The sequence below is a fragment of the Silurus aristotelis genome (assembly GCF_946808225.1).
Source record: "Silurus aristotelis genome assembly, chromosome: 17".
Classification (NCBI taxonomy): Eukaryota; Metazoa; Chordata; class Actinopteri; order Siluriformes; family Siluridae; genus Silurus; species Silurus aristotelis.
The window spans coordinates 11,156,951-11,181,011 of NC_139590.1; the positions used below are offsets into that span (position 1 = coordinate 11,156,951).

General features: G+C 41.9%; 1 protein-coding gene across 2 annotated transcripts in view; it reads left to right on the forward strand.

Annotated features, from left to right (window-relative positions):
• rai1 (retinoic acid induced 1) overlaps window positions 1-22,197 on the forward strand; it is a 36,056-nt gene extending 13,859 nt beyond the window's left edge. Inside the window, exons 2-6 of one of the 2 annotated variants that reach the window (XR_014537591.1) lie at window positions 12,911-18,677; window positions 19,178-19,271; window positions 19,529-19,578; window positions 21,103-21,198; window positions 21,455-22,197. Coding sequence is in view for 1 of the 2 variants with exons in the window: in XM_083566614.1 (XP_083422740.1) it covers window positions 12,930-18,677; window positions 19,178-19,271; window positions 19,529-19,578; window positions 21,103-21,111 (5,901 nt within the window). In the remaining variant the exon portion in view is untranslated. Of the gene's footprint in view, window positions 1-12,910; window positions 18,678-19,177; window positions 19,272-19,528; window positions 19,579-21,102 lie in introns of both variants that reach the window. The other variant, XM_083566614.1, reaches the window with a different exon arrangement.
• Window positions 22,198-24,061: the final 1,864 nt, after the last annotated feature.

A 24,061-nucleotide genomic window follows, 5' to 3' on the forward strand; every position in this document is an offset into this window, starting at 1 on the left:
GCATCTATTAAAAGGTGCACAAAATAAGATCACCTTGTTTTACTTTCTCTCTATGTGATGTCTCTGTCCTTCGGTGTCTCCAGGCAGCTGCATCTCACTCAACCATTAATGCGCTCTCCTCTACCCATTTTTATCAGTCAACACTGAACACCCACACAACACACACACACACACAAACAGAGAGAGAGAGTCCATCCTTCTACTGTTTCAGTCCCCTGTGATGCTAGGAGTCTAATGGCACTGTCTGAAATCATATTTTATTCCCTCTCACCCTAACCCTTGCAAAATAAGGTGAAAATGGGGAATAGGAATGGTCCCTTTAATTTAGAACACAATGTTTTTAAATGGATGTATACACATCAAGAACACACAATATTAGAGCTAGCAAAATGTAGTTACAGATCTGATGTAAAAAAAAAACTACAAATAAATTTTTATAAGTTCCAATACTTATGTCATAATTCCATATAGACCATTATTAATTGTGTAAAGGGAAAACATGGAATATGACTTTAAAAACCTAGACCTTGTGCTGCTCTGTTGGAAGCCTGGAAGTGCTGTCAGTGTAGCTGGTGTGTTACTGTTCACCCCCCACTCTTTGCACTCACTCACTACTTCGCTTTTTATTGCACTCCCTGCCATAACTTCCTCTCTTCTCTTGCTCTCCGTCAGTCCGCTGGAGATGTTGTTATCAACCAGGATTTCAGTGCCTGATTGAATCTCAAGTGTAAAACGTGTTGTTTGGGGCCTTTGTCCCTATTTCCCTTTACTGCTTCTCTTCACCCATTTATTGAAAAGTGAGCTATCGAAAAAAGGGGAAGGGCAGAAATATCAATGTATGCATGGTGCATTACATCATCTGCAACAGAATGCATATGTCAATCCTGTCTCTCTCTCTCCACCTCTCTCTCTGTGTGACTCTCTCTCCTGGGCCATTCCATTGATTAAATCTCTTGATTTTTTCCTGCGCTGCACAATGACACTGGCTGCACTTGAATATGGAGATGAGGTAACGAGGTCATCCACAGCGCCACCTCTCAGACTCAAAAACAAGCCCTGAGAGAGAGAACAAATGAGAGGAGGGGGACATTGATGTTCAGAGCCTGGTACATTTGGGATGCGTACTCCTCTTCCAAAGCTTGAGGATCTGGATGATCTCACTCCACTTGTGAAAAATGAAACGAAAGCCTAGCAGAAATCCTTTTCTAAAAGTCCAAGACGTTAGGTATAGAGCTATATAAACCGGGTTATTAAAAAAAATAATTAAATGATTTCATTACGCAATATAACAACTGAACGTTTCTGGAAGAACGAGGCGATTACATCGCCCCTGTGGCAGCCATTCAAAACTTAGACAACTCCTCTTTCAAACGGTCACTGACTCATTCCATGACGATGCTTGAGAACGGAACCTATTCGTCATGATATCGGTTCATTCTTCTTGAATAACCCTGTATGTATATATATATATATATATATATATATATATATATATATATATATATATATATATATATATATATATAGGAATATTCACATTTACAGACTATTTATGAGTCATCCATCTAATCACTGGCATTGTTTTTTTCTCCCTGAGCAGTAAGAGGGCGCTCCAGGTTGGCACACTCTTGTGCAGATATTGCACCTTCGAAGTGTAATATTTGAAAAACACACTTCACAACAGATCTCGAATCAGTAACACACCACCTTAAAGCACATAAAAATTCCAAGTTATATAGTATTCATCAGTGAATAGTGATGTGATGGTGTGTGCTGTGGTGATAGGTTTGAAGTGTTTTACTCTTCTCTGTCTTTCGAAGGGAAGTTAATTACCGATACCTACTGCTGATCCTATTGCACTCCTCACACCTGGCAATGTGTCAGTTTCTAGCAACATTACATGAGCGAAGATGTCGATAAACTCCCCCACCTGCTAACTCCTGGATCGACTGTCAGTGCTAGAGAAAAGAGGCTGGTTCTGTGCTGATGCTAATTACAATCGGTGGATATAAAACCCCATTCATGACAAACGTATTACATTGGATCCTAAATATGACGTTTAGGCTTGTCCTGTGCCAGAATCCTTTTAAAGCAACTTTAGTTTTATTGTGGGAGGCAACAACAAAAAATGAACGGGCGACTCAAGCAGGCTAATAATGGTAACGTTAACATCGGTGTGCTTTAATGAGAGTGGTCCTGCTGTGCTGACTTTCATCATGGATAGGGGTTCGGAGGCGCGTATATGGATTTTGCATTGGAAAAGCAGCACGCTGCTTTATTGCCTCGCCTCTGACTTGGCCTCCCTCAGAGCTGCCTGCTGTATTAGTGATGTGCACCCTGTCATCCCCGCCCTCCCCTCTCACTCCAGACATTACAGAAAAAGAGGGATAGGACAGATAGGGCGCGATCACAGCGGAGATGAGACTGTGCCGCTCGGCTGGATGGACGGCAGATGCATTGATAAGGCTTGCAGGTTCTTCTCTACCCGCCTTGAATTCACAATTACTTTCCCCTCTACACATGTACCTTGTTTCTTTTTTATTTTTTCAGGCCCTGATTTTACACTCATCTCTCAGTATCTTTTTTCTTCCTATATGTCTTGCCTCTCAATTTTCCTGCTGATGAGAATGGAACGCTTTTCTATGTTTCTGGTGTCTAACTATTAGATAGCTGATCAGACTATCAACCAGACTAGAATTACTCTCAAAAACCGTGTCCGTTATGCCTACAGAGATTGTTTTGAGGGAGCTGCTCTATCCAGACATATTAAGATGAGAGATCTCTTTAATTTCCCAGCCATTGTCTTGCCCAGATCTGACCTAATCAAGGTTACACGGGGTCAAAGCTGAGGTTCTTAATTTCGACTAAATCCTTTTGTGGATTATGAGGAACTATAGAGCAGATGTTCTTATTGTGTTGTCTTTATTTTTATTTGCTTTTATTATTTAATGACCGTGTGCATTTGCTATCAAATATCTTAAGAAATAAACTGCAAATACCAGCAAAACTTTCTTTCTCTCTCGGTCATGATTTCCAGTGTCATCACTTTAATGTACAGAATAAGATTTAGATTTTTGGTTGGTGTTTGCATTATTTGTTGTGCTGGTTTTCTTTGAAAATAAGGGAGTGGGTGACATTGGCCTTGAAACCTGTTATTGTGGCGCCTCGAGGACAGGCAGCTGAAGGAAAAAAAAAAAAAAAAAAAAAAAAAAAAAAAAAAAAGCTCGCCGGTTGCCATGGTTACCACCCTCCTCCTCCGCCCTCGGTTGCGAGCACGCTTGTTTATCTCTGGTCCGCGGCAGGCGGAAGCGGCGGAGCAGACGTTCGGGTGCCGCTGTTCATGACGCCCTCAGGTCACAGACACACACACTCACACACACACATTAATAAATAAATAAATAAATAAATGGCCAAATTACGTACCTAGCCTACTTAGGAATTTTGATAGCGACGTGAGCGCGACAGTTATTTTGACAGAGACGAAAATGGCAGCGCGACGAAAGAAACACCTCAGCTAAGTCGCTAGCACACCGAGGCGTTCTGTCAGACGGCGCGCGATGATGCGGGCGCGCGCGCGGTCGCGCGATGACGTAAGAAGCCAAAAATAAGCGCCGTATAAAACGGAGAGGCGAAATGACCGCAGTCGAGCTTCTGCAGGCAACCGAGAGATGTGTGGCGGGCGGGCGGACAGAGACAGAGAGAGAGAGAGAGAGAGAGAGAGAGAGAGAGAGAGAGAGAGAGAGAGACAGACAGACAGACAGACAGACAGACAGACAGACAGACAGACAGATAGATAGATGTGGTGTTTTCAGTATCAAGCGGTGAATTTGTGTTCAGATTCAGTGTAAAAAGGATGAACTCACAGGTGTTGTGGTATGTATTTTGAATTATAATATAGTGTAGAATTATAATATACTATTTTGGACATAGCCCACATCTGTGTGTTTTCATGTTCCAGCTGTGAGAGACATATTTGTTATACATTTGTGTTAATGTGTGGGTCAGGGCCATAATGAAAGGCTGAAGGTCAAAAACCTTTGAATCATTTTAAACGAGAGATGGTAAGGGAGGTTGTACTGTCAGCAGGGTTACTTCAGATACAAGAAAACAAACAAACAAACCAAAAAAATTTGTAATTGTCTCTTTTTGGCAAACACAAACTCTGAGTCACCCCCTAAAAATAACGGGTTTGTCCCACAGCACGTCCCTCCCTAGGAGCTTCAGACCTCTCATGTTTAACACTAGCTCCTCACGGTTGCTTTATTTTGCGCACGCAAACACATATTATGCGCACTTTCCTATGTTCGACATGGGCAGACTGTATTGTCTCGTTTCTCTCCCTTTTCTAGAACCTTCGACGAGATCAATCCGCCACAGCTCATTAGTTAACATGCATCAACAACCCCCCCCCCCCCTCCTCCTCTCCGAATCTCTGAGGTAACGAGGCTGATGTCAACCCCAGTTCCTTTTAAGCTGCACCTGACTAGAACAAAAATAATCTTGCCCAATAAACCTAGCACTCTGGCTAGCTCTCATGGCCTCCACCTCATGTCTCTCTGTCCAGTCTGTGTCATTATGTTGTGAGAAGGGCATCAGTATTACACGCTCACTCGCCCCGGCCCCGAGGCAGCGGCAGTTAATTGCACAAGCTGCGCCAGCGCAGATGAGGAGCGATTTGGCGGTGATGGGGCACGTTAATAAACGCAGACTGGAGGTGGGAGAGAGAATCAATGAGCTTTAAGTGTGGGGGAGAGGGAGAACTCCGACATCCTACAGCCAGAAAACAGCCCCCAATGGAGACTGATGGAGTTCTGCACGTGGACACGCATGCAAATATTGTTTTCTCCAGCCAGGGTAAAAGAGCTTGCAGGCAGTGGGGGAGGTCTGTGCACACATTTTTGTGTGTGGTAGGGGTGAGAAGAGTGGGTGTATAGCTTGTGCGTGTGTGTGTGTGTGTGTGTGTGTGTGTGTGTGTGTGTGTGTGTGTCCATCCAATTGTAGGGTTATTATTCTCTGTTTGATGTTTGCTGTCAGCTGGGCAAAGAGATCAAACAAAGAGAACAGAAGGAAAACACAATATGAAGGTGGATTTATAAACCCAAATAAACACAAGATAGACTTGGGTGATTTAAGAATTTTCACTGTCTATCTATGTATGTAGGCTAATCATTCATGTATCCAGCAGTATGTTTTTGGTTTTGTATGTCGAGCAAAGACCTGCATGGGAGAATGAATGCTTCAGAAGAAATAATTGCATTTAAACAGGGATTACATTCGAACAGACCTGGAACAGCCAGCCGAAGCAAATGTACACACACACACACACACACACACACACAAACGCGCACACAAACACTTCCCTGTCATCACCTTTTCCTTATGCAGAGAGGGTGAGAGAATTTTAATGGAGGTTTCAGTGCAGCTTATGGTCACACAGGAGATCAAAACCAAGCAAGAACAGGACTGAGGCAGAAAGGAAGGTTTAAATGACACCAGCTGAAAGATGTTCTTTCTTTCCTTTCAGTTGTGGATAGCATGTATCTCGTGCACCAGTCCTTTTCTTTCATCTCATATGCATGCAGATTGATGCAAATTGGGGGTTGTATGCCGACTCCAATCAGTAATTCTTGACACAGGTTTTGTGTGCACCTGACTCCGCAGGCTTCGGAGATCATGCGGCACCTTCACAGCAGGTGTTGTATATCACTCTCTTCAAAGCACTGGCAGGCACAATTCTGGCTGGGACTGGCCAACGGCATGTTTGGTGAGCCGATCAGAGGCAGAACCACGCTAAAGCCTTGAACTTTCTCATGCGCCGCTGAGATGGGTTTCTTTCCTCACGCCTGCGTGTGCCTTCTGCTCTGAGACTTAGCGGGGTGACAGCATCATTTGCTTTCACAGTTCAGAGCCACAACGCACCCCCTCCCACACCACCTCCCTCTGTTTATTCTTTTTCCTTACTCTTTTTCCTTTCTTCTCCATTTCCTGTCCTTCTCTTCCCTCTCACTTGTTTCCTTCTAGCTCTGTCTTTTTGTCTCACACTGCCTCTCGTGCAAGGGGAAAAATGCTCTTTTGCCTCAAAGCTCTGAGCTGTCACACTAGGTGTGTGTGCGTGGCCGAGCTGATGCTCCCTGTTAAAGCAACACAGCACACAATTTGCCACTGCTGTTTCTTCCAAAGCTCTGAAGCTTCCTAATCTCCGAGGATACTGATGGCTGCATTTACCAGATTTGGAATGCACATGGTGTTTGTAGATAATGTTTGTTCATTGTGAGTCGATCTTTCGAGGATCAAAGATTCATGTGTACCAAAATACATTTTAGTGTATTGTCCTTATTGGTACTGCATCATCCTTTTTACCTTTATAAAAATCAGCAGGGTGCAACAGATGTCTTTCCAGTTTTATCTTATAAAAGCTGTGTTTTGGAGCTGTATGAGTGATGTGATGAGCTCTAGTGGACATGGAGTCAGGCCACATGCTGCTGACTCCAGCAAGGCTCAGCTGGCCTAGTACTCTTGCTCAGCCATCCAAAGGATAGCCAGGCAGGATCCTGAAGGGCATGCAGACCCCCAGGCAGCTTTCTCTGCACAGCCTATCAAGCACAATACACAGACAAACACACAAATACACATGTTCTGCTCTGAACAAACTGTTACTTTTGTCTTAAAACAAGTACAACCCAGCCCGGCTGTGCAATGCACACCACTTCACATTTTGCCTGTACAGATGTAAATGCTCCTGACCAAGGCACATGTGTCTGATTAAAGTCTATAGGTAAATTAGACAAACAGTAATCAGATCTTTGTGAAGCTCTTACACAAGAAGAGCCAGATTAGAAAAAAGGGTTTATCTGCTGGGTTTTTCAGAGCCTGTGCTCAACCATCCACAGCCCATCTCTGTTGCAACCGGGCCTTTGTGGACATAAAGGACATGGGCAGCCTCTTAAGATAGAAAATTGCACTTCTCATATCGCCCGTCACCTTCTGGACTGTGGCATGAAATGGGGGAAGGAGTAGACACCTGCTGTCCTTTCTGTGAATCAGCTCCATCAATCACAGTTCTGCATGCAGTTGTGCGTACACTGACACTCACACACTTCCACGCCGGAAATACGTTGAATGCTTTTATGAAATGGAGAAGAATGAGGCCATGAGTCCTGCAGGAAGGCGGGGTGGCAGGAGGTAAAGGACTGCAGTGCCATTGTATAGACTCTGCCCAGGTGTAGGGGACATTCAGTCTGACATCAGCCATAGGTGGAACTGACTGTCCTCTATCCACAAAGGGGAGAAAATAGAAAAAAGGTAAAAGATATTTTCCCTGCAGGGGGACATGACCTTCAGCCAGCATTAAATCTTTCCCTCCCTCTCCCTCTCTCAAAAAAAAAAAGCCCACTTCAAAAATCTCTGCTCTCCGCTCCTACACTCAATTATGATGCAGGTAATCTGTGTGGTATTGGAGATTAAAGTTTAATTAGGGCAAGCGGAGTAATTCTGGCCTGGGTTTAATCTAATCATGCCGCACTGGTTGCCTGTGATGTGCCCTAATGTCTGTCTGCGATGGAGCGGGGATCCAGTATGGCTTTTCATCAACAGAGAACAAAGGCTCCTGTCATCCTCATCTCCCTCTGCTGGCTTGGCTGTGCTCCACAAGCACATTCACACTCGCCCAACCCTGTCCAGACGCTGTCCCCAGCCAGTCCACACAACAGACAGAAGGTAGGGAGGGATAGAGGGAGTGTGTGAGAGAGAAGGAGAGGAATAAATAAGCCAAAGCTCTGGAATCCCTTTGTCTTAAGCCTCACTCTCCAAACTGCTGACTCTCCCAGGCAGCAGAGAAAGCATTTCTGACACTGCAATCACATCAGTAGATCCTTAAAAATAAAAAAACTAACATTTGACCACCCACAATCCTATACCACTCCAATCAGAAGCAGCGTTCATACTTTTCTGCCATTTTTTACATTTGTACACTCCGTATCAGTGGTGGACTTGAATGCTAAAATACAATATTTCATTTAGTCTACCAATAACCCTGATATTGCATTAACTAATTACACAGGAAGATTTGCCCAAACCAATGTTCTTCTGTGATAAAAGGAAGAAGAAAAATAGCTTAAAAACAATCAAGAATCCTCATTCCTATGTCTTACATACCCCTTCATTTTTGTCACTCTCTCCTTACCTGTTCCCTGTGGTTTATCCAGGCCCTGCTCTGATTTCAGATATACAATGTGTCTGTGGCAAAAGGGCTTTTAGCTTTGGCAGAAATGGGTTTTCAGAACAAATATTCCCCTGTCTTTTCCTTGGGTAACAATCAATCCTGTCCCACTGTCCCTCCTCCTTATAACTCTCATTCTCTATGCAGCATGATTGAATCTTTGCCAATTTCATTATCCAGACTTATTTTAGACCAACCTTTATACACAAGACGAAGGAGCTAGCATGCATTTAGTAAAGTGGTTCAACTGCAACACAAAAACAAGTTACATAGAGGAAGGGTCTCTGCTAAATTGATTAAAAGTAGCTGGGATTTTTGAGGATGACCCAATACTAAGATAGTCTGGGATTCTGGAAATTATAATCTTAAATTATAGATTAGATTATTTATATCTGTTCTATTATAATATCTTGTTCAGGCACCACTGGAGTTTGAGTGTTATGCACAGTGGGCATAAATGACCATTCACCACTGTATATTTAACATTCAAGGAAAGTTGTATACAAAAGATCATATGTGACAGCAATAGCCACATTCCCATGGTCACCACCAGCAACTCTTCTGCTTGAGAGTAATAGTTTAATCTGTATTTAAAGCAAATCGCAATGAGTGAGGAAACTGTATAACAGAAAATGTGTTTCAAAGGTAAAAACAGTGAACAAAAGAGAATCAAAATGAATGGGGAGAAAAAGTGGGGGGGAAGAAAGATGGTGGGGAAGAAAGAGCTAGCATGAGTGACACCGCAATCGTTCTGCATCATCAATTAGGTGAGTTGAAGTGGTGGGGAGAGGGAGCAGGGCAGCAAGCCTCACAGGAAGAAATAAATGACTGTGCCCTTATTGAACGCAGCAAGGCATATAGCATTTCAGGCCGGTAATGTCATTGTGCCTTTGTACCATATTATTGATGAAGTCTGTCTCAAAGAAAATAATCCCTCAGCACAACTAGCATTTGAGACTTCTCATTCCACCTGAGAGATCAATGTAAGCAATCTGTGGCACTGAAAATGCAGCAGAAGTACAAGGTGCAGTGCAGGAAAGTGTGGGAGTGCATAGGCACAGCTGGAACGCCCCTGCAGAGAAAGTGGGGCCACTAATTCAGTAGAGCGCAGGACCAAGAGACAGGAGCGTAGCAGCCTTACCTGCTATGATCCCACCCTCTTCCTTTTTTCTACCTCTCTCTCAACCTCCCTCCTTTCTCCTCTTGTGCACCAGAATATCAATCAGCCTCCTGCCCTAATTTAAAGCTTTCTCTCTCTCTCTCTCTCTCTCTCTCTCTCTCTCTCTCTCTCGCTTTCTCTCGCTCTCTCTCTCTCTCACACACACACACACACACACACACTCTGGTATTCCCAAGACAGCTGCTGAGTTCTTGGTTACATACATAAAGTCAGCTTCTGTGCTTCCAGGTTTTATTTTTGTATTTTTTTATTTACCGAGTATGGTAAAAAAAATTCAAATTTGAGTTATTAGGCCTGATTACTGTTCACCATCAACAGGCTGTGTTTATTTTTGTTTAGTCTACAGTACAGTCCCACAAAGCTGTTCATTCCTTGCTTGAAACATGTAGTTCTTATTCAGATGAATAGGTCAGTATAGATGCGGCAGGAGATTTAATTTTTTTTAGCACACACAGATAAACGTCGTTCTCTTTCCATTGATCTTTGAAAACATGACGCAGACACACTCCTTTTTCACCAGCTCTCATTTTTGCTGTGAGTACTTACGCATACAGACACACTAAATCAGAGGAGTATCACTGGTAGAGAGTTTTCTCTCTCTCATTCCTTCTGTTGAGGTGTGACGCCACAAGTACTGCTGGTACTAATAAAACCGGCAGCAGGCTCCTCTCAGCGGGGACAGAAAGTAAGCACAATCACTCCACTCAGTGTCGCCATGCCGACGATACTAGGGCTCGACATTTAAAGGCCACAACACATAGCCCTCTAATGGAGAACGGTGTCCAAACCTCACTACTGGCATTTGACCAGAGGTGTGATTGAAAGACAACCACATATACCAAACCAAATATTCAAAAGTATTAGTCTCAAGACTAATAATTTTGATGAATCAGTTCAATTACTGAGAGGAAATAATATCCTCTGTCTTACTGTGTAGCTTTTTAATGCTGCATATATTTCTATCAACATTTCATGTGATGGATTTCATGTAGCAATTAATTATAACACCAACATAAAACAATTAACTACTGATGAAACAGCTCAATAGTTCATCTAAATGATCATTTTATTTACTCTTCAATAGTGATTAAAGGCATATTTTAATAAAAGAAAAACAGTTATTCTTCTATTATCCTGGACTTTCCAGAATTCAAGTCATGCTAAATCAGATAGTTCAAAAGTATTTCAGGTGCCCAGTGTCTGAATGGTTTTCTTTTCTCAGTGATTGTTGTGTAGGTCAGTTTCTTTAAAGGTCAAATTAAACACTTCAGCTCTGTCGGTCAAAATGACTTGGAAAACAAACTACAGCCAAGACAGAGCAGACAATGAAGGTTCCAATCTCATTTGCATCTCCTCCACAGTAATTTCATAGCTATAGAGGACTGCTGCAGTAATAGGCCAGAGAATGCTAATTAAATTCAGTTAACCAATCAGAATAATTATAATTCAATCTAAATACCCAAGTATTTATATTTAAAATGTATATTAACTTTTAAGTCAGCAGACCTTTGGTTAAGGTTACCATAGCCAATATAGCAGCATTGTTATTATTCTCATTAATATGAGAATATAGTATGTTATATATTGAAATAGATTGAATAATGATTTGTTTTAGTACACAACAGTAAAATGTGCAATTTCATATATCACACCTTGTTTTCTACCTACATTTGCTTGATGGATTGCTATGATCCTCCTGCTGTTCAGAAAGTCTACGATAGCTCAGGGCTTTCTCTCTTCAGTTCTGATGAGGTAGAACATCCCCTTTAGTGTATTGTTTCCAATTGTTCATGAACTGAAATTCTACACCCTTAGTCGATTAGATACTGTTCCTGGTGGAAGTGCAGTTTGTCTTTTGGGTGTTGTGTGAAGTGTTGTTAATCAGTTGCTGACCATGGTGCTGAAACTAGGTTGACTGTAAATCAGACCCTCGAAACTCTTCTCTCACACGTTGCAAGCAAATCTCTATCAAAATCAATTCCTCTGTGCTTTTTTTGAATAATAAAACAGCATAAAATTTTTATGTACTACAGTGTTTCCTATGTGTTTTTATGTTCCTAGTCACTAAAGGAATTATTTCTTCAGTAAAATGTTATTGGCTGCAAGCTTTTCTACAAGCTGTCCTTATGACATAATTCCATTATGCCAGTTGATAAATAGGGAATGGGAAATACCAAAAGATTGGACTGGTTTATTAGATTTCATCCTGGTGAAAAAAACTCCTTTAATGGCATAATAGATTTGTTCTATCATAATGTACAGAGCCACTGTACTGTACCTGAAAAAGTGTCTACTCTAATATTAGTATAATATATTTGGTGTTATATAATTCATTTACTATTATTGTAACATACTGTGATTTGCGGTCATGTGCAAAAATCACTATTATATTTCTTTTTGAAAAGCATCTACTTCATAGAAAGATAATCAAAGAAAGAACCAATCTAGACCTACATCTCCAAGGAAAGATATGATTTGGACATGCCTGTGGAAATATGCAACAGAAAATGCACCACTTTACACTGAACATTTCACTGCACCTCATATGCATCTTTGAGTTCCTGGAGCTTGGATCCCAAATGATGTTATTTGGGTCATTGTGTAAACAACCACAGCAGCTTCAGTGAACCAGTAATAGATGGCTTGCATCCTCCTGGGAAGCTGCTATGTTATTGCTGAAGGCGAACGGCAACTCAGGCCTTGTGACTTGAGACAGAGTGCTAGTGAAATAAGTAATGTGAACATCTGATGGGACCAGGTGTTTGTCCTTTGATAGGCTCTCAGAGCTGAAGTACAGCAACTGAAGATCTTCCTCTTGGTGACAAGGTTCCCTTGATAGTGCCTCAATCCCTCCATAAAACAAGCACTAGTTCCTGGCTATCTGGAGGACAATCCATGCTACTGAATACAAAAGCCTTTGTGTACTACACAAACGCTGCACAACATTCCAGATTATGTAGCATGTCTTTAGTAGTAACCCACTAAGATGTCTATTAGTTATAAAACTCAGCAGCTGCATTAATAAACGTTCCTTTTAAAGCAACAGTTCTCAAACTATGCCCTAATAGACCCAGGAGTCAAGTACATTCTCACGTCTATGACCCCTCAATTTTGGGGGTAGTTATTAAGCCACATGGTAAAAGATGACATCAAACCCATGCATGATGTTTTAAGTGCACTGCAGGTGTTTAATATTTTGAATCAACAATAAATAATTGATTAAAATTTATTGTGTTGAAATGCCCAATTATAAGAAATTGTTTTGATGATTAAGCACAGCTGTTGTAAGTAAATAAAATTTTGTGTTGCTTAAATTGAGATAAATGTTTTGATTTTCTGAATGACTGAGCTATGTTTGTGTTACAATTAAATTTGTCATATAATAAAAATTGCTAATTAAAAAACAATTACTGATTGCAACGTGTAACTAGGTTATATCTGATAGTAACGATAAAGCAGCCTAGCAAATATTCTCTCTTCCTGTCTCATTTTCTATATTTCTCTTTCCAAAGGAGCACCCTAGCTAAAGCCATGCAGTCCTTCAGAGAGAGGGGTGGTTTCCAGGGCAACCAGCGCTGCTACCAGCAGGAACCCCATGAATTATCTCGCCTTGAGAATTACAGACATCACAGCCAGACTGGACAAGGCTATGAGGTGCACTCTCTTTCTGCTGCAGGGATGCCAACAGCAGGAACAAGCTCCAAGGACTGTTATGGGCAGCAGCCCTACCCCAGCTATGGCAGCAGTTCAGATCAGAGCAAGAAACCATACAGAGGAGGAAAAGCTACAAGCCAGCACCTGCAGGCTGGGTACAGTAGCCACGTGAATTCTGGATATTCATCCCAGTATTTGAGTGAGGGACACTTACAGCAGAAGTGGGATGAGTCTGGTCAGATATCTCAGTACGAACCTGACATTGCGGGACATCTTGAGCCTGGGCCCAGTGGCTCATCACAGTATCTTGAGCAGAACATTTTAGCCATTTCACAAAGCCAATGCCATCTCCCCTCTCAACCCTCTGCCCCTGTATATACAAGCCCCCATCAGCAAGGTCATCCTTCCAATCATACTCAATCTCCTTTAATGTACCCACAGAGCCACATTCATTTCCCTCAACACTCCCAACCACCCACCTCCACTTCATCATCATCATCATCATCATCATACATGGAAAAATGCAATTCGATTCCTCATGGCTACAAAAGTGGGTACGGAATGCCACCTAATGCCCAGTATTCAAGACAACTGGGTAACCACAGTACACTGAAGCAGAATAGCTATAGGCCACAAAATAATTATGGCTACCAACAGCCTCCTTCAAGGGCTGGATTTGAACAACCGACTTCCTTGCAGGGAATGTCAGGTACGCCAGAGAGTCTTCAAAAATTCCCACATTATACACAGACCCAACAAAACTACTGTATAACAGATATTTCTGTGAGGTCACCTGAACAGTATTACCAGAACTGCAGTCCAAGCTCCAGCCACTCACCTGCAAGGTCTGTGGGCAGATCACCTTCATATAGCTCAACACCTTCACCCTTAATGCCCAATCCTGACACATTCCAGTATGGCCAGCCAATCAACCCTTCCTCCACTTCTGCAAATCTGCAAGATCCAAACATGTTAATGCCTCCCCACACCCACCCATCTCCAAGTGTTAATCACCAACCTCAGAGCTACTCCAGTTCTATGAAGGACCGTTTTTCTGAGAAGCTTTTTTCTAACCCGAGCTTGTGGAGCCTTAATGCTCTGACATCTCAGGTAGAGAACATTTCCAACAACGTCCAACAATTATTGCTCTCAGAAGCTCTTATGGCCAACAAAAAATGTAACAAGCGAAACCAGCCAAAAAAGGGAGAGGAATATAGGGGCCACTTAAAGGGAATTGAGGACTCGTGTCCTGAGAGCCAACATGGCCCTCTTCCCAGTGACTCTTATGGAACCCCAAGATCTATGCCTGCTGATCTTCTAGAAGTGGGATATTCAAGCAGCACTGAAGATCAGGTGGAACGTAACTACTACTTCTTTGGTCAAGGAAAAGGTCCAACACATACTTCGACACATTCTCAATTGAGTCTGGACACCGTTTCTACCTGCTCCGTAAACTCAACAGATGACATGTCTGTTAGGTCTGGGGACTCAGATCGGAGTATACAAAGTGCAGCCTCTGAAGATAATCTAAGCTGTGACCCAAGGGTACAGAGATTACCATTTGGAGAGGAGCAGCAAGGTTCCCTCAGAAGCATCAGAAACGAAAGGTCCCCTATAAGTGTAACAGCCCCAAGCCCCATGAAGCAGGAGAGTAATTCTCCAATAGGCATAAAGCAGTCTGAGAGTACTCAGAAGGAGAATTTTGAGGAATCTGCCTGGACTGAGAGGATAGCTGATGAAAAAGAAATTGGTAAAATGAAGCTGCCCACAGAGCAAAAGTGCAAAGGAGAAGTTTTTGAGGCAAATGAGAAACGACCAGAGTGGTTAGAGGATGAGAAGTGCCCCTCAATTTTTCATAAATTAAATAAAGAAGTGTCAAATGAAAGCTATTCTTATGAAACAGAAGGTACCATATATCAGAAGCTGAAAAACAAATATGAGATAGAGGAAGAAAATTTAGCTGGGAAGTGTTGTGACACCAGCTGCAAAGAAATTGAAGATTCAGAAATGAAATCTGAAATATTCAAATCAGAATCACAAAACAATGGTGAGGACCGTATAACGGAATCACCAGCTATTTCAAAAGATGTGCCTGAGTCTAATCTATATTTGCCTAGAAAAGAGGACAGCTCTGAGACACCTTATCTCACCTCTGAGTGTGAATCTTTCGAGGAAAGGCTGTTAACCTCTGAGAGACGGAATAATGTTTTTAAGGAAAAACAGTCTGCCCCATCCTATTCAGTTCCTGCAAGAGAAAATGGAAGTTTGACATCAAATGAAGACGTGATTAATAACAAAGCAAAACTAGAAGAGTCTTCTACAGAAGCCTATATTAATCAAGAGGAAACAGAAAGTGAACCAGTGTGTGTGGTCACCAATGAAACAGCGGAGACCCTTGCCCAAGACGTAGCTCACAGAAGCAGTGAAAGGACATCAGTCACATGTGACAATGCACCTCAGTCTCACCTTGTCAGAAGTGGCTTCTCGGCTCTCAATGAGAAAACAACACCTCAGAATCAGGCGAGGGACCACATTGATCACAGTGATGCAAAGGTGCTGGAGCCCGACTCCCCTCAGTTGCCAGGCAAGTCATTAATATCCTCTGCACCATCTTGGGCTGATACTCCACCCTCTCCACAGAAAGGTGATGAAGATGTGGAACCAGGTATAAGCTGTCCTAGTGCAACTAAACCAGAGCCCATGGCCCTAGTTGCACATCCAAGACTATTAGGCAGAAAGCATGCACGGGGTAGGAGAAGATTAATTCATTCAAATGCAGGGATTAGGAGTGTGGAGAGTAATGGGGTGCCGCCATCTCCTCAAAAGCCCAGTATGCTCTCAAGTAACAGTGCCAACTTTTCTGATCAGATGGAGGCTGTTCAGCTGGATATTAGCAGTCACACACCAAAACTCCTCACAGAAGGTTTACCATCCCGTATGTGTACTCGCTCTTTAGGGTCACAAAGTACCCCAAAAGTGTTTTCTCAAGAGAGAAGAAAAACCGGTCCAAAGCCCGTTTTAAAACCTGGTCCAAAACCAGGAATAAAACCTGGCACAAAGCCTAGTTCTAAGCCTGTTTTAAAACCAAGTCCAAAACAAGGACTAAAACCTGGACAAAAACCAGGCCCAAAGCCAAGTCCCAAACCTGGTGCAAAGCCTTCTTTAAAGCCTGGTCTAAAGCAAAATTTAAAACCTGGGCCAAAACCAGGACCAAAACCTGGGGCTGTGCCAGGTGTAAAACCTAGTTCAAAGCCTGGAGCAAAGCCTGCTGCTATACCTGCTCTAAAGCAGAGTCCAAAACCTGGTTTAAAGCCTACAGAAGGAGTGATTCCTAAAGGCCCCGGTCGGCCAAAAGGCCTCAACTCCAGAATCAAATCAGTGAAATATGAAAATAATATGGATGCCATCACAGAGCATATTGAAGACACAAGCTGCATAAATGAAACGCCTGAACAACAGGAAAATACTGCAGTCAGTGTGAAAACTGTTGTTGATACTACTTTGCACACTTCAATAGACAGCACAATAGGTTCCTCTTTGGACACTGCTTTGGATACTTCCTTTGTAAATTCTGTAGCAAAAGATCAAAAATCCATGGTATTAAGATCTCGGAAGCAAAAAGGGGAAAAGATAACAGAAGACAAGGAGAAAGAGAGAGATACATCAACTGAGGCATCAGCAATAAAAACCACTGAGTCACATACACAGAAAGTAGCTGCTGTTCAGCCCTGTGAGAACCAAACATCAAGCTTAAAATCATCCAACCATGAGGATATCTGTACAGATTCACTTAACGAACAGATTGTGTCAGTATCAATCAAGAGAAAATCTAGTTTACAAGCCCCAAACCCAGTCAAGAAAAAGAAAAGTCTGAAAGTTAGTCAAACAAAAATACAAGAACCTCAGCCACAAGAGTTAATAGCAGAAGCCCAAGGTTCTAAGGGAAGGAGAAAGCGAGGCTATAAATTAGAACCCTCTGCTTGCAGCACTCTGACCAAAGATAACATTCCCTTGGAAGAAATCAGTGACACACCTTGTGTGCCTCCTCACTGTCCTACAAAAACAAAATATCTGCCTCCTAGGAAAGGCAGAGGACTAAAATATGAAGCAATGGTTCAGAAAATCACTTCCCCAGCATCCAAAAAACAGCTTTTAAATATCCAACCAGATGTTGTGCTAGAGGAATTAGCATCCAAGCAATCACCCGAACTACAGTTAACAGAAAAAAGAAAGACTGTAAACACTGCAACGGCAACACAAGAGGAGGGTGAGAGTACAGTAAGCATTGAGGAGACTCCAGAAGCAGCATGTATACAAACTCCTCGAAAGAAGCACAGAAAGTGGGCCACAGTGGAGAGCAGTGACACACCAGATGTAGCACTAGGGACTGGTAGCCTCATTATCAACACACCAAGGTTAGCCAAACAGAGAGCCATTAAAAATAACCATGAGATGCATCTGAAGCAACGGAAGAAAAGAAGAAAAGGCACCGAGCTTGCAAAGAGTGTGCCAACTGTGGAAACACATGAGCATACTGATGCATTCAGCTCTCCTCCAGCACCTCCACTGTCACCACCAACAACTTTCTCTCTCTTTCCAAACACAGAAGAAAAGACTCAGGGTGAACAGCTTTCAATTGAGATAAGCTCAACAGCAAATAAACCGAAAAGAGGCAGGCGGCCATCACTTAAAAAGAAACAGGAAGACTTCGGTCAGCAAATAGGAAATGAAGAAGGTCAAAAGATCAAGAAAAAGCCTGGTCCTAAAAAAAAGATCCAACAGAATAACAACAGTACCATTAAGGTCACTGTGAAAAGACTTAAGCCCAGAATAAAATGCAAAAAGGAACATGTTCCTACTGTGAAAGGGATATTGACAGACTTTTTAAAAACACAGGAAAGTGAAGGCAAGCATTCTTTTAAACCGTATGTGCACATTGACAGCTTCAAAAAGCGTGCTTCCCTTTGTACAATCGTAAACAAACCTGAGGAAAAGCATCTGCTCGTCCAGACAAAAAAGAAGAATTTGGGAAAAAACAACACAATATCAAACTCCTCAATAATGCTCCAGGGCCCCTTAGTTAACAGAAGCCTAACTGACAGGTGTCTCATATGCTGCCTGTGTGGAAAACCAGCTAATTACAGAGAGCTTGGGGATTTGTGTGGCCCATACTACCCTGAAAACACCATACCACGGAAAACACTGTCTTTACCATACCATGAAGACTTCAGGCAAAACAGAGCCATGGACCAAGCCAAGGTAGAAATGTGCAGTACTGAGCAAATCAAAGATATGAAGAGAGAGGGAGAAAAAGGATCATTTCAGGAGGGGACAAGTGAAGGAGATTGCAGGCAGGTGATGAGAGAAAGAAGGGCACAACTTAGAAGTCATCTTGGCTTACGGACGAGGTTCAAAAGACTGCAGCTGTTGCAAGGCAGAGCTGGTGGAGGAGTTCCCCCTGCTGGTGAGGAGGGCTTTTACTCTGTTCTACAGAGGTTACAGCTGGAGGCTGAGGTTAATGAGCACTGGGCACATGAGTCCTGCACCGTCTGGACCAGTGGCGTGATCCTAATCGCAGACAAACTTTATGGACTGAAGGAAGCTGCACAGGAATCTACACTCACAGTAAGCATAGAGACATTATAGTCTTTCGTTATAAAAATGTTAACATCGAAAAGGTCCAAGACAAACTTTACAGACTGAAGGAAATTAAATGTCCAACAGAAGATATTTGATGAATTTTGCATTTAATATCTTTTTATTTTATTATGAAAATTGGAGGATTCATTCTTTTTTTCATACATACTTAAAATAATTTTTTTATTATTATTATGAGTAAATTTTTATTTTAATGAAGACAGTCAACCTGGTAGTACAAATAAACTACTCTACTTTTAACATTATCATCTCGCTGTTTTAAAAAAAAAAAGTACATATTGATCCGTATTAGCAGTGCCAGACGCATTAATGCCTATATTATTATTAATTAATATAAGTCTTTAAAAAATAATTCAAAACAGGAGAAAAAATATGTAATATTTATTGGGGGGGGGGGTTTATGCTTGTTTGTAAATAGTATAAATTTATAGTTATAATATAATTATAATATATTCGTGCTTTTACAGAAATGCTCAAAGTGCCAGAGTGAAGGAGCCTCCATCGGCTGCAGCTGGAAGAACTGCATTCATAAATACCACTATGTCTGCGCCAAAGATACAGGTATGCAATTAAGAACATGTATAGTAGGCATTTGTGGACGTACTATACACAAACATTATGTGTATGAGGTGTTTATACAGTATAAGTCGTTAAGACTTCAGCCTAATGACTGCTGAATGTTAATAATGTATAGATCATCCCCAGCTCTCATTATATAAATCACCATCTATTGACTCTATGGGAAGAAAACAGATTTTGAACATGAGCATCTTCTCTCACCAATCCTTTTTTTCCCCTTCTCTCTTTTTCTCTATAAGGCTGCATATTCGATGAAGACACTTTCTCGATAAAATGTCCAAAACACCAGGTAAGTGTCTGAGCGCGTTCTAAAATGTAAAAGCATGTTTTTGATCTTCGAAACATGCCTATTATGCCATGTACAGCAGTGGCCTTTCTGAAACATTTGCTGACCTCACTAACAAAGGGAGTGAATGGAGGTGTAGAGCGCATCCGCTCATCAGCTCCATCTCCCAGGGCAACAGACAAGTCTAGCAAGAAGCTCACCCTTATTGATGAGCTATCTCTCCACCGATAGTCATGCTTGCACTGTGGATGCTAATTAGTTGCTCACTGATCTTGCCTCTCTCACACCTATGATCCCCCACAAGACTGAATTAGCATTAGGGATACTGTCGGATTTTTTAAGGGTTGAATGTGTCCCTGAAGATGCTTTCATTTGAGGGTGAAGCGAAAGAAATCGGCAATTGAATTGCAGTTCTTCCAATTTCTCAGACTCGTTGTCAGATATGACTGTTTCTCACTTGACTTGGATGCACATCTAGGTGATTTGACTACAATTCAGTTCTGGAAACTGCCTACAGGTTTCCGGCTTGCATTGCAGTGATAAGCGGGTGCGGAGCAAGAGACTGCGCAGGGGTAGAGCAGTAGTTGACAACCAGTGAGAGAAAACCTGGCAACAGATCAAACCACCCTCCCATCTCCTTTACCATCCTACGTCAAAGGACAAAAAGGATGGGTGGGGGAAAGAGCGAGGAGCTCAGAACAAGCTGAAAGCACATTGACTCAGGGATCTAAAGGCTTTAGGTCTCAGCCATGCCAATTTGCTGTTTTAATGAAAGCAAGCAGTAGATATTCCACCCCCATGCAGGTCTCCCAGGAAATGTCTTCCTCTTATTCCTTTTCTCTGTGCCTACACATGCACAGACTCTTTTTCTAGTGGGGGCTTTTGTGGCAGCATGAGCAAGACCCAGGATTACCACACAATCGGTTTAGACCGGTCCAAAAACTGTAGAGGCAACATGGAAAACGAGAGCAGAACTACGGTTTGCATCTTTTCAAAGAGAACCAAGGGCTGTTCTTACATCATAGCTCGATACAGAGCTAGATAGATCCTGGCTGTTAGCCAGAGGGATGGGTGGATGAGATCAGAGAGGATGTAAAAAAGAGAGAGAAAACAGAGGCAGTTTTGGTGCAGGCGGTGTAGGAAGAAGAAATATTGTGCAAAAAATGCCCTATGCCAGCACAATTAGGGGGCAGTCCTGCTGGGTGGTTGAGGAAAAGCTGGCCAGCTTCGTTGGCCCACTTTGGTGCAGCCTTCACATCAGCACAGTGGCCACTGCCTCAGCATGGGCAATTAGAGAGCTCACACCAGGCTGCTGATGCAGAGCCAGACACACACACACACACACACACACACACACACACACACACACACACACACACACACACACGAACACACACAATAGTCTCTTGCCCTCTTGTAGCCACACTACAAAACATGCACTATGGAAATATCCTGTGCATGATGAAATCACATAAATGTCTTTTCTGTCTGCTTGTTGTAATTCCATTTGTCTATTTCATTTGCCAGGCAATGTAATATAGGAGTTCGAAGACTTTCAGCCAGCATGGACATAACATCTGCCTGTGCAACTGAACTCAAAACGGCTTCGGCTGAAGCACAAAGGTACTGTAGCAATACTGACCTGAGACCAGATCATCTCTGCATCCAAACTACAAAGCCCTGAGGCATCCCCTTACAATCTGCTCCCCACCCTCATCCACCCTTGCAGCATCCACCGCCTGCTTGGGCAGCTTCTCTCTATTTAAAAAAAAAAAAAAGAAAAAAAGAAAAAAAAGAGCTGTTGGTCAAAAAAAACCCTGATTGTGCCACTCATCCATTTGATTCCTTTTTTTCCTCCCCAATCTTTCTTTTCTGGAAGGGATGCTATCAGTCGGAGACACCTGGAGGCAGATTTGGCTGGCAGCCCTCTCTAGCGGCCCAAGCCCTGCCACCGTTTGGCACAGAGGCATGCCTGGTGATTTTGAAAGGCATTCAGATTTGAAGATGTCATGCATCAAGCACCCACTGGATGTAATTCAATATCTGCTTAAGTGTTATTTTAAAAAAAAATTTACATGGTGTGCTATACAGGTCTAAATATTCTGAAAAAGACAAAATATTATTTTAATATGACGCTCTTCCAACATGTAATTTGATGTGCATTTGCAAACATGGCACCACTTAGACGGCACTAGTATCTGTCCAAATATGTGTTCTCAATGCAGCAGTATGTACAGGTCTGCACCTTAAACAATGTAAGGGCCTTTTCTTTACTGAAGACTGTTTCGTTTCTAACGCTGAAGTGAAAAACATGAAAATTGAACCGGAAGAGAACATTAAACGATGCGCTTTACCATTCACCACTATGCTGTACACGACGAACACAATATTGTAGGCTGTTTTACGTTACTCCACATTCAGCCCATCACAGTATTAAACACATAAATGATTAAGTTATTCTTATGATGATTCATTCGAAGTAATTGTATATATAAGTATTTGCTGCTGTTTAAATGTAAGATGTGATGTACTATTCTAATGGTGTATAGTATTTCTTAGAGATGTTTATTTTCTATAAAACAAATATGTTATTGCCTTTAAAACGTTATTAAAAACAATGAATTCAAATGCTTTTTCAGAATTGTATTTGTCCACATTACCCATAGGATTTATTGCAATGTTTTGATGTTTTAACGAGATGTTTGGAATGTTATTTGTATTGCTGCCATCAAATACACTGGATTTGTGAACATCCGCAGGTGTCTTTGCCATTGAGATGCGACTTGTGGTTTATATTCTCTTTTTGTCCCAGTATTACGCAGAAACATAGCAATCCATGGCCTCTTACCTCTAAAGATTATCTCCACCACACCACTGGAAAGTCTAAATCACATTTAAAAGTGGACAGGATTAAGGCTCTGATCCAGCATCATTCACTTGAATGTCATAAAGCTGTTAAAATAATGGTGCTAAATGGTTAAAAGAAGGTTTGCTGGGCTGAACAATTAATGGCCCTGGGAAGAATTCAGGGTTCCAATTATACAGCAATGTGCAATTTTCCATAGTCATGGGATAAAAATGTATGCTAATTAAAATATATATATATATATATATATATATATATATATATATATATATATATATATATATATATATATATATATATATACACAGTACAGACCAAAAGTTTGGACACACCTTCTCATTCAAAGAGTTTTCTTTATTTTCATGACTATGAAAATTGTAGAGTCACACTGAAGGCATCAAGGGCTATTTCACCAAGAAGGAGAGTGATGGGGTGCTGCGCCAGATGACCTGGCCTCCACAGTCACCGGACCTGAACCCAATCGAGATGGTTTAGGGGTGAGCTGGACCGCAGAGTGAAGGCAAAAGGGCCAACAAGTGCCAAGCATCTCTCGGGGAACTCCTTCAAGACTGTTGGAGACCATTTCAGGTGACCACCTCTTGAAGCTCATCAAGAGAATGCCAAGAGTGTGCAAAGCAGTAATCAAAGCAAAAGGTGGCTACTTTGAAGAACCTAGAATATGAAATTTTTCAGTTGTTTCACACTTTTTTGTAATTTATATAATTCCATATATAATTCCACATGTTAATTCATAGTTTTGATGCCTTCAGTGTGAACCTACAATTTTCATAGCCATGAAAATAAAGAAAACTCTTTGAATGAGAAGGTGTGTCCAAACTTTTTAGGGTTAGGGTTAGGGGTTAGAGTCCTAACCCTTTTAGGGTTAGGGTTAGGACTAACCCAGTCCTAACCCTAACCCTAACCCTAACCCTAACCCTTAGAGTCCTACTGTCCTAACCCTAACCCTAACCCTAACCCTATTTTTATTACTGAATATGATGACTCCTATCCCTATTCCTTCCTATTGCTATTAATGGTGCAAAATTAAAATGTCATACACTACCTTCTTCCGAATTTTTCAGACTCTTAGAAGAGGCATTTTGCCACACTGCTCAGCTAAATTCAGCTTCTCTTTGCCAGCAGTTAGGGATACCATGGACATTATGTGATGTACATGTATCTGCTACCCCATATCCAGGTCTTCTTATTCTCTCAGTTGCTCCAATTAGTGGTCGCCACAACATATCATCTATCTCCATACTACTCTGTCCTCTACATTTGCCTCTTTCAAAACAACCACCTGCATGTCTTCCCTTACCACATGCAAGAAACCTCCTCCTTGGCCTTCCTCTTTTCCTCCCTCCTAGTGGCTCCATCCTCAGCATTCTTCTACCAATACACCCCATGTCCCTTCTCTGCACATGATCAAACCATCTCATGAGTGCCTCTCTCACCTTGTCTCCAAAATATCCTTCCTCCTTTTAAATAAATTTTTAATCTGGTCCAAAGAAAATCGCATCTTCAGCTCCACCTCCTGTCTTTTTGTCAATATTACGGTCTCTAAACTATATAACGTAGCAAGTCTTTTAAACATACCCCATGTCCAGGTCATCAGGGAGA